The 18289-nt window shown below is 44.4% G+C and overlaps 1 protein-coding gene across 1 annotated transcript in view; it reads left to right on the forward strand.

The window, feature by feature from the left end:
- The window catches only part of tent5ba (terminal nucleotidyltransferase 5ba), an 8186-nt gene extending 3862 nt beyond the window's left edge, over positions 1-4324 (forward strand). The window contains exon 2 of the mRNA XM_080857990.1: positions 2429-4324. Within this exon, the coding sequence (XP_080714116.1) occupies positions 2429-3448 (1020 nt within the window). The 3' untranslated portion in view covers positions 3449-4324. The remainder of the gene's footprint in view (positions 1-2428) is intronic.
- Positions 4325-18289: the final 13965 nt, after the last annotated feature.

Consider the following 18289-nt stretch of genomic DNA (forward strand, 5'->3'; position numbering starts at 1 on the left):
CCCCTGCTCTGGCCCCCGTTTGGATCTCCAGTAATGCACCAATGTGTTCTCAGGGTGCAGCTCACGTTGGAGCAAGATGAGACACACAGATGTGACTCGCCTCAGCGAGATCTCTACGCGGTGCGTAATTAGATTAGCTTGACAGTTAGGAGACCATAATCTAATGAAGAGTGTTAACTGCAGGTTAACTGGAGAGGACCGCCATCCTAAAATTGAACATAACCCAAGCCATGTGAGGTTAACACACCAACTGCCAAATTGACCGATGTTGGTGTCTTAATCGCTCATCGTTGGGGAAACCTCGTCAACTGAGCCGATAGGTTGTGCCTTCAGTGTGCCTTCTTTGAGGTCCTCTTGTGTGACTGGGCACTTATTCTGAAGCTGGGTCTATAAGAGCAGCGCAGTATAGAGGCCGTGTCTGGAATGGATTTAGTTCTGATCCTGATGGGGATATTCATCAGCTGAAGCAGCTCTATGTGTTTGTCATCATCCTCAATACAAATATGTGCTGTTGCCACATCCTGCATACTGTTCCAGCAAATGTTTATCTTCCAACCATGTGCAAATAGCTTAGATTACAGAAACCTGTCCATAATATCGACTCATTCTATACCTGGTATATATATATAGTATTTGTAAATATGTATACAATTTACTTACTCTTTGTCAAATATGTCTGCACATTCTTCAAACTGACATTTGAAAACTCTGACTGGGATCCTTGTGGGTGAATTTGAACCAAAAAGCTCTCTCTCTCTCTCATTCTCTCTTTCTCTGTTTTTCTCTATTTCTTTCCCTCTCTCTTTCTCCCTCTCTCTCTCTGTCTGTTTATCCCTCTTTCTTTCTCTCTCCCTTTCTCCCTCTCTCTCTCTTCCTTCTCTCTTTCTCTGTCTTTTTCTCTCTCTTTCTCTCCCTTTCTCTCACTCTCTCTGTCTGTTTCTCTCTTCCTTTCTCTTTCTCTCCTTCCCCCCTTCTTCTTTTTTTCCTCACACAAGGTCAGACAGACAGCGGGATCGAAAAAGATCCATTGCTTTGGCTATATGCCTCCTGAAACTTTGTATTCATCTAATCCATGCTCAAAAAGAGTGCCAGATCAGCAAATTCAGGTGTGTTTGCTAAGGTCTTGGGCAGGGTGTCTAGACCTGCTGAAAGAGGGTCAGTCAGTCAGTCACCCCGTCACCCCGGAGACGTCTGGTTGCTGCCGCACCTCTGATCCTGAGAAAGAGGAGTGAACAGAATCGGCAGTGTCAAAGGGAGGGCAGGCACTTCACAGCCAGGTGTCAGTGGCCTCTCCTCTCCTTTCCTCTCCTGTCGTTCCAACTCTTCTCATTTTCTCTCCTTTCCTCCCCTCCCCTCTTCTCTTCCCCTTCTCTTCTTTCTTGTCCTGAACCATACTCTAACTGCAGCCATACTCGGCCTGTAGGGTTCTCCCTTCCTCATTCGCTCATTGAGAAAGTGAAAAGAAACACTGCTCGCCTTCTGTGACCTCTGCACCGTTCAGGCCATGTGGATTACGGCTGGGATAAGCCCAAAAAGCCCCTTTGTCTCACTAGGAATGTTTAGCATGGGATATTGCCGCACTTTTTCTTTTCTTTTAATTTCTTCTTGTTACCATGGCAGACCCCAGATAATTCCTTTTCCACTGTTAGTAGTCATGGTTACTAATATCAAGAATGTTTCTGTTCACTGTTACAGAAAGCTATACATCACATCAGATGTGTCATGTCATTTTACCTACATTCTTCTTCTAAAGCAAATATGGACATACTGTATGTATGACTATATTGCTTCATTTGACCTGATGTACTGGACCCTCTAGTCAAACAGGCCTGATTATGTACAGAATACACTGCATTCCACAAGATATTGATTTTACCATGTTTGCAGTGATGCTTGTAACCCATACTTAGAAATTGCCACCCAACCCATCAGCGCGTGGGTTTATTTGGACAGTCGTTGGACATTACCGTAAGGGGCAGATCTGTAAATCCGGGAAAAGGAAATTGGGTTGTTTGGCACCATGTCTCACAGGATCAGAAGTTCAGTATTGCTCCTCAACAGGGGATTGCAAGTCTGGGCAAAAGGAGGATTTTATTAGACTTCAGCCTGGGGCTGATGTGAGCAGCATGCTTCTCCATTTACAGTGTGTGTGTGTGTGTGTGTGTGTGTGTGTGTGTGTGTGTGTGGCCCAATTAGAAAATGAAAACTTCAGCTGAGTGAACATAATGTATGTAATATGCAGTGGGTAGATCCATTTCCTCATCAGACTACAGCAAGACTGTACATAATTAGATGAGTGAGGATTCTTATAGTCTGGTGTATTTCATTGTTTAAATGTTTGTGTTCCATTTGGAGGTCACGTTACCATGTAGTAAATGCAGTGGTTGAATGCAGAAGGTCATTCTGATGGTGTTATGGTTTGTTTCAGGTGGTCCGGGCACGGCTGGAGGAACGTGGCGTTGCCGTGCGCAACGTGAGGCTGAACGGATCGGCGGCCAGCCATGCGCTTCACAAGGACACTGGACTCGGCTACAAGGATCTGGACTTGATTTTTGGTGTGTCGTTACCTGACGACCAGGCTTTCCGCCTGGTCAAGGATGTGGTTTTGGACTGCCTGTTGGACTTCCTGCCCGAGGGCGTGAGCAAGGAGCGCATCTCGGCGCTGACGCTCAAGGAGGCCTACGTGCAGAAGCTGGTAAAGGTGTGCAACGACTCGGACCGCTGGAGCCTCATCTCGCTATCCAACAACACCGGCAAGAACGTGGAGCTCAAGTTTGTGGATTCGCTGCGGCGGCAGTTCGAGTTCAGTGTGGACTCCTTCCAGATCGCCCTGGACTCGCTGCTGCTGTTTGACCGCTGCTCTGAGACACCCATGTCCGAGAGCTTTCACCCGACGGTGCTCGGGGAGAGCGTCTACGGGGACTTTGAAGAGGCGCTGGGCCACCTCTCACACAAGGTCATCGCCACACGAAACCCCGAGGAGATCCGCGGTGGCGGCCTGCTCAAGTACTGCCACCTGCTGGTGCGAGGCTTCCGACCGACGTCGGAGGCCGACATGAAGTCGCTGCAGCGTTACATGTGCTCGCGTTTCTTCATCGACTTCCCTGACATCGGCGAGCAGCAGCGCAAGCTGGAGGCCTACCTGCAGAACCACTTTGCCGGCATGGAGCACAAGCGCTACGAGTGCCTGGCAACGCTGCACCAGGTGGTGAACGAGAGCACCGTGTGCCTGATGGGCCATGAGCGGCGGCAGACGCTCAACCTGATCTCGGCGCTGGCACTGAGGGTGATGGCCGAGCAGAACGCCATCCCCACTGTCACCAATGTCACCTGCTACTACCAGCCAGCGCCCTACGTCCGTGACGTCAACTTCAACAATTACTACGTGGCACACGTGCACTCTCTCATGCCCTCCAGTGCCTATCAGACCTGGCTGCCCTGTAACTGACCCCCTAAACTCAACACAAAAACACCAGAACTGTGAAACGTGAGACTTTCAAAAAAGAGTAAAAAGTAACCCCACCACACACACACACACACACGTGTATACTTAGAAACACACACACACACACACACACACACACACACACACACACACACACACACGCACAAACACAAACACACACACACAAGTATGTGTGCAGAGCAGCCCTGCTGTTTCAGCCCTTGTGGAGAAATTGAAAAGTTGTGAGTGGAAGAGTGGAAAGATGGACAGAAAAACAATTGGCAGTAAAACATTCTTGTCTCCTAGTGGGATATAAAAGGAACTTAACAAAACCAACAATTTTGGGATAAGGAACAGTAATAGGACTTTGCCAAATGTGACTTTACTGAAACAATCCCTTACTGCTGTATATCTCCTTTGAGCCAAACACATGGTATTTCTGTTCTCCTGTTTTTTTCTTGGGACTACTTGTCCTTCCTCAAATGTAGCAATGGGTTGGCTTGGGTTTGCAGCAATGTATGTTTCTTCATAAAAGTTTATGAATCTTCAAAAAAGGCTTGGTAAGTTCAAAGGAATAAGCTATGCAGTGGAGTATTTTTTTCAGACTGTGGTTTCAATCAACCTCTTTTTATGAAAGGATGTTTAAAGGACCAAAGATGTTTGATTTCTTTTAGGTTTTTTGCTGTTGTTTAGAAGGGAATGTTGTTCTTGTAATTCCAAGTGCCTTACACAAAACCAATATCCAGAAAAACACCTCCAAAGTGAGAGCTGTGCTTTCTCAAGCATTTTTCTTGTCTCCTTAGGTAAATGTAAAACTCTATTTTCAGGGATGGAGGCATTCATTTTCATGTGATTAAAAATGAGAAAAAGTCCAAACAATCTTTTGGGTTTTCAAGATTCTTTCTTCTTGGGCAGCAACTTCAAACTTCAGTGTTCTGTTGCCTTTTAATACATTATTTCCTGCCTACGCAAACTTTCAGGATTGACTAATCACATTTTACTGTAAACAGAACCATGATTGCTATCTGAAACAAAATAGCTTTAGTAAATCATGACTCAGATGCACATTAAAGTAGAAATTATCTTCATTACATTACATTTTGACACATGTTCATGATTCTTGACCTGCTAAACTTAGACAGTTTACAGAAGTAGGCCTAGATCTGGTTTTGAACTGGCCTAGTTTCATCTAGAGTCACCTGATGTCTCAGGCTTGCCTTGCCCTGTCAGCTTTTATGATGAATCTATTACATTTCTCCGGACGTGGACCATCCAGATCTGTTCTAAAAGCACAAAGCCTACTCTTTTATTTTTTTTAGTGTGACACTAAGCATGCAAAAAAATAGCTTTTGTGTTCTCCTACCCATGTTGCTATTGGAAACTGATTCCAGTTTCCCTCCATAACCCCATATCCATGTCACCATGCTTTATAAACATGAAAATATGCCACTATCGCAGATATTCACGAAGTCTGGCACAAAGGGAAACATGTGGAATCAGTTTATTCGTGAAGCACGCTCAGTATCAACATCTGCTTTGTAAGTGTGAATTTATGAAGACAAGTGAGTCCTGTGAGTTGCTGAAGACCCCTCTGCAGTACATCTCCCTATCCATCCATTAAAAAAGCTGAACGCCACAGAAACCACAACCACACAAAGACCTGATGAATTCTGGGTCTTATTCACTAGTAATCCTGAAGTGCATAACTGCTTGTAGCAAAAGCACAATGGAGGGGCTTTGTGACAGAAGGCAGCAGTCAGACATGGGTGGATGTATGCTTGGTGTGGATGAGTGAGAAGAGAGACTTTTGCTCCTGGTTATGGACAGAGGTTTGAGCAGGCCTACTGCTTATGTGAGTATTTTTTAACAAATTTTTCCATCAACAAATGTTCTACTCTGGGATGCCTTGGTCCAACATTATTACACTGCCCTGGAAACTGCTATAAACAGCCCTTTTAGGACACAGAGGCCTCACGTCTTTCCAAGAAAGACAAGGTAGAACGTAGATCTAAGGGTTCTCACCATTTTGAAGTGTAAAGTAAGTGTAGTATATAGGCTGTCCTGTGGGGATATTTTCCCTTTCTGGCTCAGTGTGTACAGGGTATGTTAAATAAGATAAAACAACAAGAAGCAATGCACACAGCAGTTATTTCTTTGATATTACTGTGGTATGTAATTTTCATGTCTGAAGTAATTTCTTCTCAAGTTCATCGACCAATTGAAAATTAGAAATATTAGTATGTTTTGGGTGGATTAGGCCTGATTTGCTTGTTATCTTCCACATGTGAATATAAGAGCAGCTGAAAGTGTTTACTCTGTGTAACCTGAGGCCTCAGGTAGGCTGGAATTTTCAGTCATGAAAATATATTCAGCAATGAAAAAACACAGAGATCTGGTCTATCTGGGGGGATACCCCAATGCATTTAGTCTCAAAGTTCACCAAAAAAACTTCACAATCATTTGGAAATCATGAAGTCAGGTAAAAAGGTCAACCTGGCACATGCTTTAGGTATGAAGCTAACACAGATACCCAGTATACACCCAACACAGAACAACATGTAATCATGTCCCCAAGACCATAAATCCTGTTTAGTGCCATCCAAAATGTGATGGGTACGGCATGCCCACACCTCTACCGCTAAGGCCAGACGTCTATAAATGCTCTTATATCAATGCCCTCTTGAACCAATGAACACTGGTGTCAAAGGGTTTGTTTCAACTGCAATCTAGGTCACCGTGATTTAGTACATGCTGCCTGTCCTATTGCCTATATGGCTGAAAGGAGACGTTATACTAGAGCAGTACCCTGAGGCCACTGTGGTACATGCTGCCTGTCCTATGGAAGAAAGGATAGGTTTATACTGAAGCAGTACCCTGAGGCCACAGACCATGATTGCTCAGGATGGCACACGCCATCCCTGCCGGCTTCCGAAGTGTTGTTATTTTAGGGTCTGGCTAGCTTGTGCCGTGTTATTTCAGGAGGCAGAGAAGGCAGCTGGTGCCGTCATAGGATACAGTGAGAGTGAGAGGACATGAGAGGAGAACGCTCACTCTGCAATTTTCTGCCTGTCTCCTGGTGCCTTTCTTTATTAGATAAGCTTTAAATATAGTCACCCACTTAGGGCAGGAACTCCAGCACGAGGGTAGGGGGTCGGGTGGGTGATGTCAGCCTTGGGGCAAGTAATTCCCCTGTTCCTATAGTACTGGCCGGCATCAGGCAGATGCCACCCCTTATGTGCCAAGTTGTCTTACTCCCTAAGAGGGAGTTTTTCGTTGCCCCTGTCGCCATTGAGCTTGCTCTGAGCGGGTTTGGGGACTGGGCTCTGTAAAGCAATTTTATTGTTTTGGCGTTAAATAAAATTGAATTGAATAGTAGTAGTAAGCATGTTTAGGGTACCAAACTTTAGCATTAGTTTTGCACTAGCCATTTTATCTTTCCATGTACACAACATTACGTTTTCCATGTCAGAAAATGAATCATATAGGCGTTAGGGATATTATCATAATGGGCACCTATGTCTGTGTATTTATCCAAAACACTATTGCAATACATCAAAAAATGGGTTACCATAATTGTGGCCATTCAATCTCTAAATTGAAGTGCATGTTTAAGCTATTCACAGGGCATGGGTTTCGTTTTCATTCACATCAAGTGAGACTAGAGCACCAGTTCCTGTTTCATCATTGCCTGATGTCTCTCCTGTCCCACTACACTTTCAACTAGGGGGCCAGTCATGGCAAGACTTCTACACACTAACTGAAGAATTCTTGTGGACGGCTGGTTTTCTGTTCAAGGTTGTGAAATATATAGGATCAGTGGCACCACCACCTGTAGCAGGGAACCATCCTGCACCATCCTAAGAGAGACACGGAACCTTAACCCTAACCCAAACATTTCCAATATAACTGGCCTAAAGCTCTTCTGACAATGCCTCTCTCCACTGCTTTGGCAGAAAGGTCATTTTATCTGCTTGAGACATTTACAGACATACCTGAGAAAAAGAATGACAGAGACATTGGGGCCTAACTTCATTGAGGGACAATGCGTGAACTAAAGCTATCATGAGGTGGACTAATGAGGTGGACTAATGAGGACTATCATGTGAGATAGCTGACATCTGAGTGATATAAAATAGAAATAAAACTTACAGTCATGTATTGGTTAGAGCAGTCCTTTAATTGACTAAAACTTCGACCCAACCATAGAACCTGAACAGCAGGATACAACAAAGAAAGCTACCTCTGTGAGCATTTCACTGGGGTTTTTAGGCAGGCACCTTCCTTCATCAGTGTTTCATTGAATTAGGCCCATGACACTTTCAGGAGGCTCAGTAGTGGTGTCTGGTGTCTCAGAGCCACCCACCTCCATACTCGTGATGGGTTAAAATACAAGCCACTTCCTGCCATACTTTCAGTTCAGGTTAATTCATGATCCCAAGTAGTCTGCAGGTGAGGCAGAACCCTCTGGCTGGCGCTGATGAATGGAAGTGGATCGCAGACCCTTTTCACTGGCAACGTGGGCATCCAACCATAGCATCAGCACCCAGGTAAACCCCAGCCCTGGGTACACCCACAAGGCCTCCGATTCAGCCAGATGGTCCAGCCCGGTACACTCGGCCAACAGTTTCTCACGTTAACATCAGAAATAAAACATACACTCTAACTAGACACAAAAGGGATATCTAACATGAACGGGTATGCTAATCCATGACCCCAAGTAGTATGCAAGTGCCTCAGCCACAAACACTGGCCTTTCAGCAGCCTTAGATGATTTGAGTTACCTTGCTCAAAAAAAAAATCCAACAGAAGCTAGGTAGTTGATTTTGCTACAAAGCCTGTAACACCTATGCCCACTGGTCTTGTGTGTGCTTGCTAACCTTGCTTGCCTGGCTTCTGCTACCAGTTCCGCATACTTTAGCTTCTTCCTTGCAAATGCTTTCCTCAATTGCATCTTCAAAGGAATTTGTCAAGTCAATTAAGTAGACAATGCACTAACACTAAGAAAAGAACACTATGTCTGGTCTTATAGCAGTCAACAATACTTTGTGGAACTTTAAGTTATGTACTGACATCAGCCAGCAATCTCTAACCCTGCCAGTCCTGTTTGTACCTGCCTGGTGTTTTACATCCAGACAAAATATGTTTTAATGAGCCAACACCCAAACACAACTTGTAGCTTCATCAACCCATTGACCTAGGTTATGTGGAGTTGGGAGGTCACCATAAGTGGCTCCAACTATGAATTGAATGTTAACTTTCGTACCTCCTTTTCATACAAAGCCACAGTAACCCAAATCATTTTTCAACTGCCTTATTCCTGACTTTATCAAATTTCTCCATCTCTAACACAGCAGTCGTTATTTACCATAGTTATTTGTGGTCACAGGGGTATGATCTGAGTTTATTCACTATGGAAACATTCTAAATGACATATTCAGCTCTGGGGCGGGGCTGTCGAGGCTGGGCCAATGGCAGTAGAGAGCCCTTGTCTCAGGGGTATGGAGGACTTGGAGGAGTCTCTGGCCAGCAGCAACAATGCAGCGGCTCCTCTGGCTGACAGTGGAGGCGTGACGGCTCCTCCGGCTGGCGATGGCGCTGCGATGGAGAACCCTCGGGCTGGCGCTGATGAATGGAATTGGATCTCAGAGCCTTTATAGTGGCAACGTGAGCATCAAACCATAGCATCAGCACCCAGGTAAAGCACAGCCTTGGGTACATCCATGAGGCCTCCCATTCAGCCAGCCGGTCCAGCCCGGTACAGTCGGCCAAACAAAACAACGTAAACCCAGACAAAATACAGTTAACAGTTACAAACGTTAACATCATACAACACACTCACTCTAGTAAACACGAAAGGATATCTAACATGAACTCGTATGCTACAAACAACAACACAGTCCAATGCCCGAGACTTGCTGGGGAACTCTTAAGCATGCTGCAATATATCTAACAAACGACTCCACTGTGTGTGAAGTTATGACCCATCATATCTTATGACCCATCTGAAATCCAATTATTCCTGCATCAGTTTTGTTGTATTGCTGTGCGTGCTTACTGTTAACAAGCAAGCCTTCATCAGGCACCAGTGTCATGTAACTAAAACCACTGTAACAAATGTACTATTAATGTGAACATGTAAGCAATATTACGCTATTGTAACTTTGTTCCTCACGCTGTATACTTGAGACAGTGAACACTTAATAGGTCAGATGATACCTCTCTGCTCTACTTGGCCTTGTAATGAGGACACTCACACAAAAAGATGCAAACAACAGACAGACAATAGGCTTCACTCCCGGAAGTACACAGATTGATCATATTTGTATCTAACCTGTACTCTAAATTACTTGGGATATAATGTTCTACTAAAAAAAAGACTTGGAAGGCATGGCTCAGATGTCACTGCACCTTCAGCTGGCAGAGTATTTAAAAAAAAAAATAGGAAAGACATGGAATAAAGAATAAGCACCAGTGTAGGCAGAACATGAAATAATGTACTGTGTGAAAAGGGACAAATGATGTATATTTTTCTGTGTGTGAGCAAGGCATAAAGTATGTTAATGAAATAACTGCAATATATATAGAGAGTATATACTGTATATATAATCTTTCTCTCTCCCTCTCTCTCTCTTTCTCTCTCTCTCTCTCTCTCTCTCTCTCTCTCTCTCTGTCTCTCTCTCTCTCTCTCTCTGTCTCGTGTGGCTTTGCAGAGTGCTGGAGGTCCTTGCATTCCCAGGACGTGTATATGTACTCTGGAATAGCTCAGCATTGTGTGGTGTGTGTTGCACCAGCAATGAAAGGGCAAGTGGATGCTAATGAGAGAGGGAAGCTCATAAATGGCAACTGTGGCTCACTTCCTTGAATGATGTTGGCCTGGTAAAGATACTGGGCACAGCCCTAAATGTGGCGGCCCGGGACTCCTGGAGTCAGCAGTCGAGGACTCAGGAGCGGCGGTGGATTGAGCTGTGATTTGGAGTTCATGCAGCCGGAAACAGGGAGAGGTTCTTGCGCATTCCTTTTTATACAGTAATTTTCATTCAATAACCCTTCTAGCTAGGCTAGACTAAGCTAGTCAGTGTTGGGGAGTAGTGAACTACATGTGATTACACTAGTAGTTTTACTACATTTAGTAGTAGCTTGCTGGTAGATTAACTACATTCCTATTTGCATAGTGACAATTTTACAACAAAAATATAACATTCCTTGTTTTTTTTAGAAGAGGTTAGGTCTCAGGGGTTTTAAAGCTCACCTGTGAAACAAACTAAATTGGCTATAGTTTTTAATGTTTTGAATCTGAATTTGTAAAACCAAATTTGAATATATTAGGTGCCAATTAGTCATTGGTTATTGCTATTTACCAACAAATGTTCACAGACGTTTTAGAGTATTCTTGGCTAATTGAGTAATTCTGCTTAGTGCCCTACACTCACCTGGACTCTAGCTGTAATCTAAATTTACATAAAGAATCTGCACACAGTACATTTCCATAGAGTGGTGGAATTCAGTTTTGATTAAAAAAAAAAACTTCACGGACCACGTGTTGGATTTTAAAAGCTTAACAGTTGGAAACTTGACAGATATTGGGACCAGAGAATAGCACTCTATGTATAATATATATAGAAGTGCATGGAGAACAGGGGGACTGGAAATGTATGGCAAAGAAAATATGGAAAGTCGTGGCAGAGTACAGTGTAGTATCAGTGAATAAATGAAAAGGTAGACCTTTCCTCATTTTTTCAAGGTAGACCATTCCTCAAGTGTTCAGCTGAAAGTGTGGGACTGGAGTACAGTACTGGTAGTGTCCTTAGGCTACCTATATCTGAACCCTTTTTTGTGCTCATCATGTGCCGCACACGCACACACACAAGCACACACACACCCACACAAACACACACACACACACACACACACACACACACACACACACACACACACACACACACACACACACACACACACACAAACACACACACACACACACACACACACAAACACACACACACACACACACCTGGCGTCCAAACCTTCCCCCTTTCTGTTTCTGTGGTCAGCAGAGCGAGGTGTCATGTTCGTTTTTCCAGAGTGGACCCACACCATAGCGGCGGCAGCCACACCTCAACTGCAGATGTAGCCTTTGTCTCAGAGAGATGTTTCTAATCAAGTCCTTTGTTCAGGCGGTCACATGATGTTTACTAGGTGACATCACTCTTGAGGAGTTAACAGGAAACACATGTGGCGGTGGATGATAGGACGGACCTGGTGGGCCTTCATCACTCCCAAGACATTATCTGCAGGGACCCGTGTTTTTTCTCTTCTAATTGCGGAAGTAACTCAGCTGTAGAAGTGCCTGCCCATCACGTACATCTTAAAGCGTTTGTTCAGTGACTGGGTAATGACCTTAAGGCATTTGCCCACTTCACTAATTCTTTTGTTAACGCGATGAGATCATGACACTTCTACTCCTACTTCTTCTGAAGGAGGGTTTTGGTACCCCCAGGACTGGAAGTTGGATGAAACCCAACAGATGACTGGATTCAGCTGTCCTGTTTTTTTAAATTATATTTGATTACTTTTGAATCTTTTTGAAAACTGGATGAAAATATACCGATATAACACTGTTTGTTTGTATGTGTGTGTATGTGTTTGCGTATGTATGTGTGCAAAAGAGTGGCTTTGTGTGTTTGAGCATGTGACTGTGTGTGGTCGTGGGCATGTGTGTGTGTGTGTGTGTGTGTGTGTGTGTGTGTGTGTGTGTGTGTGTGTGTGTGTGTGTGTGTGTGTGAGTAGAGGCTGATGTCACAGAGAGAGATGGAGTGCGGTAGGAAGTGGCAGCACAGTGGACTGTGATGCGATGCGTATCTGGAATACTCTGGGGGAGGGCTGAGCGGGCCTCTCGGCCTGCAGCAGGGAGCCCAGAATGGCTCACCAGAGACACATCAGATGGATCTGCTATTCCACTTCAGTCAGGGAGGCCTCTCCTGGGACGGCTGATTGTGGCTGCCTCTGGACACGGAAAACGGATCTCTTCGAGAAGAAAGACAGCAAGAGAGAGGAAAGAGTTGGAAAGAGAGAGAGAAAGAGAGAGAGGGGGGGGGGGAGGGGGGGGGGAGGAGATAGAGAGAGAGAGGGAAAGGGTGAAGTAACAGGGAGAGAGGGAAAGGAAGGGAAAGGGAAAGGGAAAGGGAGGGAGAGAGAGGGAGACTGAGAGAGAAGGGGAGAGGGAAAGGGGGAGAGAGAGGGAGAAAAAGAGAGTGAGGAAGAGAAAGAGAGGGAGATGGGCAGAGTTCCCTCCCCTCCTCTTCCTCACTCAGAGGGGAACTAGAGCTCTGCATTCCAGGCATTGCAGCTCTCTGACAAACAATCCCAACTTTATCCTGTGTGCGCGGGGAAGCTGAATAGGAGCAGTGTCTGGGCCGGCGCGGACCCTGGAGTTTGCTCAGAGAGGGGGGCAGAGCCACGGCCTTTCCCGGGTCCGGAGCGCAGGGAAGCAGGCCCCAACGCCACCCTCCAGCGCCCCTGCACTCCCTGACCAAACACAGACACCACTGAGGTTTCTGTGTCCAACCTGGGCAGACGAGCGGCAGCGAGCAGCAGGCCTGGCAACACATGGGCCGGCAGGGGCCAAGGGCAAATATTTAATGAGAGAGCGAGAGGGAGGGAGAGAGGGAGAGGGAGAGAGGGGGGTTTGGTGAATGAAAATAGACATTCCCCGCTCTGAATATCTGTTTTATTTTAGCATAAAATGTGTCAGCTTTTTAAAGTGATAGAGTTGCGATCTGCATGACCACTGACCAACAAGACACTACAATTACTAGTAGCTACAATTCTTGCTGTGATTTAATGGACTCTGGCCTGATCACTAAGTGAGCTCTGGACTAATGCTTGAATGGGCGCTATGATCTGTTGGACATGCCATGGTTTGCCAAGCCCTTGCAGAAATATGTTGGCGAGGGCACAGTCAGGCCTGGTGGGTATGGCGTGCCACACAAGCCTGTGGTAAAAGCTGTGTTTTTCACATGGGCACAGAGAACACAGTCAGTCCATATGTACAGTATCTTTCTGAGTCCAGGTGCAGGACCCGCTTCAAGGCTAAATGAAAGCTATCCGGTGTTTGGCACGGTGAAGCTCACAGGAAGACGCGGGCGTGGACGTGGGGAGACCGCTCACAAGCGCAGCTTTGAGTTGATTGGCTGGCGATGAGTTGTGAGCAGACCGCCGGTCGTGGGGGGGCCCTGATCACAGGCGCTCTTTATCTATAAAACACTGAGAGGGCGGGGGGGGTTGGGGTGGAGGGAGACGATCTCTGACAAGGTCGCAGTACATCCCGGTATCCAGCCAACAAAGTATCTTTGTGAAGCCAGCAGCCTCCCTCTCTGTCTCTTGCAGGTCTGGAGAGACGGTTATTCTGCGGAGGCGAAGGCTCCTCTCCACTCCTCGGTGGGAACAGAGGGGAGGAAAAAAATGGGAAGAAAAAATAAACACAACCCCAGGAGCACACTCACAAAGAACAGAAGTCTATAAATAAAAAATATTGTAAGTTCACATAAAAATGGTTTCAAAGCACACAACATCCGCCCCGCAATGGCAGTAAAAGGGCTTTATGGGAACACTCGCACAACACTCCAGACTGCTCTTCCACCGGCTCACAGGGAAAGTGCAGCCAGACAGCGAACTATTGACATGGAAAGATGCTTTATTTCTCTTCTCATTCCAATTGACATTTTGTTTATTCAGTCCTCCCCCTCCTGGGCACTTGGGGATTTATTTTATTGAAATGTTTCAATGCTTCATGTTTGCCATTAAATGTCTCAAAGCCATTCTTTTGACAGCCTTATTCAATCAAGTTCTCATTGTGTTCTCCCGCTGTGTTGACCTCATTATGTATTTCCCTTGGTTATTGCCTGTGTGAAAGAACAGAAAGGGGTGTTTCAACTCCACATGTACTCCATTTAATTACAGGCCAACACTGACAAATCTCAAATGTGCTAACGTCTCAAATGTGCTAATGTGCAGTTTCATTTGCGGATGGTTTATCATTCCACTTTTGGTCGTGAAAACGGTGCTCTGTGAATAAATGCGTATGGATCTTCTGTGGAGGGTTGGGGCATTAGGACAAGGAGCAATATCTCTTTTACCGCCATAACAGGACCAGACCCCCTGTGGGTCTCCGAGGAGCATAATTTGGATCTGACTTCAAAGCATCTCAATGGAAGTCCCATATCCTGGTTTCGTGGAAGTCAGAAGGAAAGTGGAGAAGGCTCAACAGGAATTGGTATTCTGATCACTTTCAAGGCTGAAGGGCTGGCCTCTGTCTGTCTTTGATGGTATGACTCAGTGTGTATAACACACAGACTGCAGCCCGTTTCCCACTGCTGGCTGGGGTCTCTGTTTGTTATGGAAAGCTCCCCTGATGGCCCAGGCCCAGTGGTGAAAGCATGGCTATCAGGGCCTGGTGAAAGTGACTGCATATGTGCACATAATGTATCTGCCTGCGTGGTCTAAACTAATTTTCACTGATAGGCTTGACCAGGCAAAATGCATTTGTGATTCAATTTATCATGATTGAAACCCATAACATCACAACATCCAGTGGTAACATAGAGTGGTTGTGTGTTTGTTTGAGAGAGAGGGAGACAGGAAATAAAAGACAGATTGATTTCGAGCGAGGATTCACATCTGCAGGGGACAGAGCTGAATAGAAACCAAACTTCGTATATCCGTTACAAATGTGTGTGTGTGTGTGTGTGTGTGTGTGTGTGTGCGTGTGTGTGTGTGTGTGTGTGTGTGTGTGTGTGTGTGTGTGTGTGTGTGTGTGTGTGTGTGTCTGTGTGTGTGTCTGTGTGTGTGTGTGTGTGTGTGTGTGTGTGCATGTGTGTGTGTGATAAGTGCCTGAAAGCAAACACATTAAAAGACTCAAACTATGAGGACATAATATTTTTCAGTGGATAAAGTAAAGGGGTGAAGTAAACAGTGTAAAAGCGCTAGCCACTACTCTGATCCAATCACCCACTAAAGCCACTCTCACTCTTTCAATGAGCAAAGGTGGGTATAGCTCTCAGTTAGTTCATGACACCTGCCTGCACACTATTCACACGCCAGACAACTCATCATATGTCAAACCTGACATTATTTGACATGCTTGTACAAATGACAGTGTAGTGGCTTATAGCATTCTTGCAGTGTGCATTCATGTGTGTGTTTCTGTGTATGGGTCTGCAATTACAATGCATCCACATGTGTCTACAGATGTATGTATGCATGCATGTATGTATGTACAGTACAGTATGTATGTATGTATGTATGTGTATGTATGTATGTATGTATGTATGTATGTATGTATGTATGTATGTACAGTGGTGGCCAAAATTATTAGAACACTAGAAATATTTAAGAGTTTTCAGTTTTTTTTGTTGAATTGGTCATTAAAAAACCCTAAAAACAAATTCAATATCTACAAAGTCATCATTATGCTCTATAAACCATAGAATAGAGCCATCATAATGAGATTAAGGTCATTTTCCGTACAAAAATAAGCTAGGCCTATTTCACTGGCAATGTCACACAATCATGTTCCTGCACAGAAGAAGCCAAATTACTTGTGTAATCATTGTCAGGTGTTATTGTGGTTAAATTGATGGTGATGCAAGAGTCTTAGGACACAGCTCGGCGATTCTTTTGAATGTACAAGGCCTATCCTGCTCATTAAGTGATTGGTAACATCAGGGTTTTGTCACTGAGGCCACACCACCAAATGGTATAGATCCAAAGCCTCTAGAAGCAGTCTTGAAGCACATGTTGCTCTTTGAACATGGCTAAGGTGAAGAAGGAGCTAACGAGTGAGCAACGGGTTTGAATAAAGCCTTTTTTTGATGCTGGCTGGAGTTACTGCCACATAGCCAAGGACTTGAGATGCAGTCCAAGAACTGTAAAGTACACTTTAGACCACCATGGCACCAGAACCGAAAGGGGAGAGGTTTCAAAAGGAAACTCTCAGACACACAAGTGAAGCATCTCAAAATTCTCAGTCTTCAGGACCGAATAAAGACTTTACAAGAACTGTGTGACGAGATCAGCATCACACTGACTAATGGTGCAACAGTGTCTTCAAGAACTGTCCGTCGGAAACTGGGAGAAGGACTTTTTGGCAGAATAGCAGCAAAGAAACATTACTAAAAGAGAACAATTAGGTGTAACGCCTGAAATTTGCAAAAGAACACAAGAAATGGACAAAGAAAGATTGGTTTAAGTGTTGTGTGTACTGATGAGTCCAGGTTTGAATAGTTTGGCAACAAGCAAAGCGTGTATGTTCCACGAAGTGAGGGGGAGAGATATAAAAATGTGTGTCTCTTGCCAACAGTTAAACAAGGAGGGGGTAGTATTATAGTGTGGGGTGCAATCTAAGCCTCAGGAACAGGTGACTTTGGCTAAATTGATGGCTTCATGGATACAAAAGAATACCACAACATTCTGGTGAGGCATGGAGTACCTTCTTGGAGACGTCTTATTGGGCCTGAATTTATTTTCAAAGAGGACAATGACCCTAAACATTATTTTAACTATTGCCGGATCTACCGGCGACAAGGAATCTGCTGGAACATTGAAAATTATGGACCGGCCCTCTCAAAGTCTGGACTTCAAACCCATCAAGCAAATTCGGGGCAAGTTGGAAAATAAACTCGACAGATCTATTGTAAATTCCAAGGAAAGCCTTTGGCTTGAGTTGCAGAAGGCATGGGATAACATTAGTGTTGAAGTTCTCAAGAAATATATTGACTCTATGCCAGAGAGATGTGCTGCTGTAATTGCTGCAAAAGGTGGACGTACCACATATTAAAGTTAAAAGTGGATAAAAACAGTAGGACTCACTTCATCTGATATTTTTGATGTGCTCAGAACAGCCATCTGCATGTTTCATGAACATTATGAAATTAAATCATGTTTTGGAGGCAAAAAAAGGTAATTATTCTCAGATCTGTCAGGTGTTCTAACAATTTTGGCCACCACTGTATGTATGTATGTATGTATGTATGTATGTATGTATGTTTAATGCGTCTTTGTGAAGTCCATTGCAGCTTCCATTCCCAGGATATCCATTTTGTAATTTCATAAAAGTCCAGTTAAACCTGTCAGCATTTTCACATTCTTTGTGGTCAATTTCTGGATTAAATACCATAACAACAACAACAAGTTATTTTGCACTTGTTTCTTTTATGAAGGACAACTGTCTGCGGTGTCAGTGACATCAAACCAAGAATACCCAGAGTTCAAAACACTGCCAAATGCAGTAAAAATACAAAAGTTGAAGTTCACTTGTGAACTTTTGGTGCAGCGCGGTTGTGAACTTTTTGGTGAACCCTCAAACAGAGACATGCTTGCTACTTCCTTTTATTTTGTGGTGTGACTATGATTGTGGCTATGATGTCCTTACGTAACACTGTCTTTGAAGTAGCATGTCATGGTGGGTGAGATTTAGTCAGAAAGAAATGACAACTAGGCTCCTCTTACACATGAATACATTATAAAATGCTCTCTACCAATCTTAAAAAACTAAAATACATGGTGTTCCTGAGCAGTTTATGTTATAAGGCGTGAATGTTCAAATCCCTTTTCCCCTGAGCTTTCAGTTTAAATTTGTTTAAAAATATAAAAAGGGGACACAGCAATTGTATTTCTGTACAGCCTGAACTAATGCAAGGAGCAGCATTGAAATTAATAGAATTTGTATCTGAACCGGGGCATTTGATTCAGTTCTCTTACGGGAAAAACACTGGTTCCTTTTGGCTCGTCGTCACGGGAACACCTCAGCGACCCATAAAGCAGTGACCCAAATTTATTGTGTTTTCA

The sequence above is a fragment of the Sprattus sprattus genome (genome assembly GCF_963457725.1).
Source record: "Sprattus sprattus genome assembly, chromosome: 19".
NCBI lineage: Eukaryota > Metazoa > Chordata > Actinopteri > Clupeiformes > Clupeidae > Sprattus > Sprattus sprattus.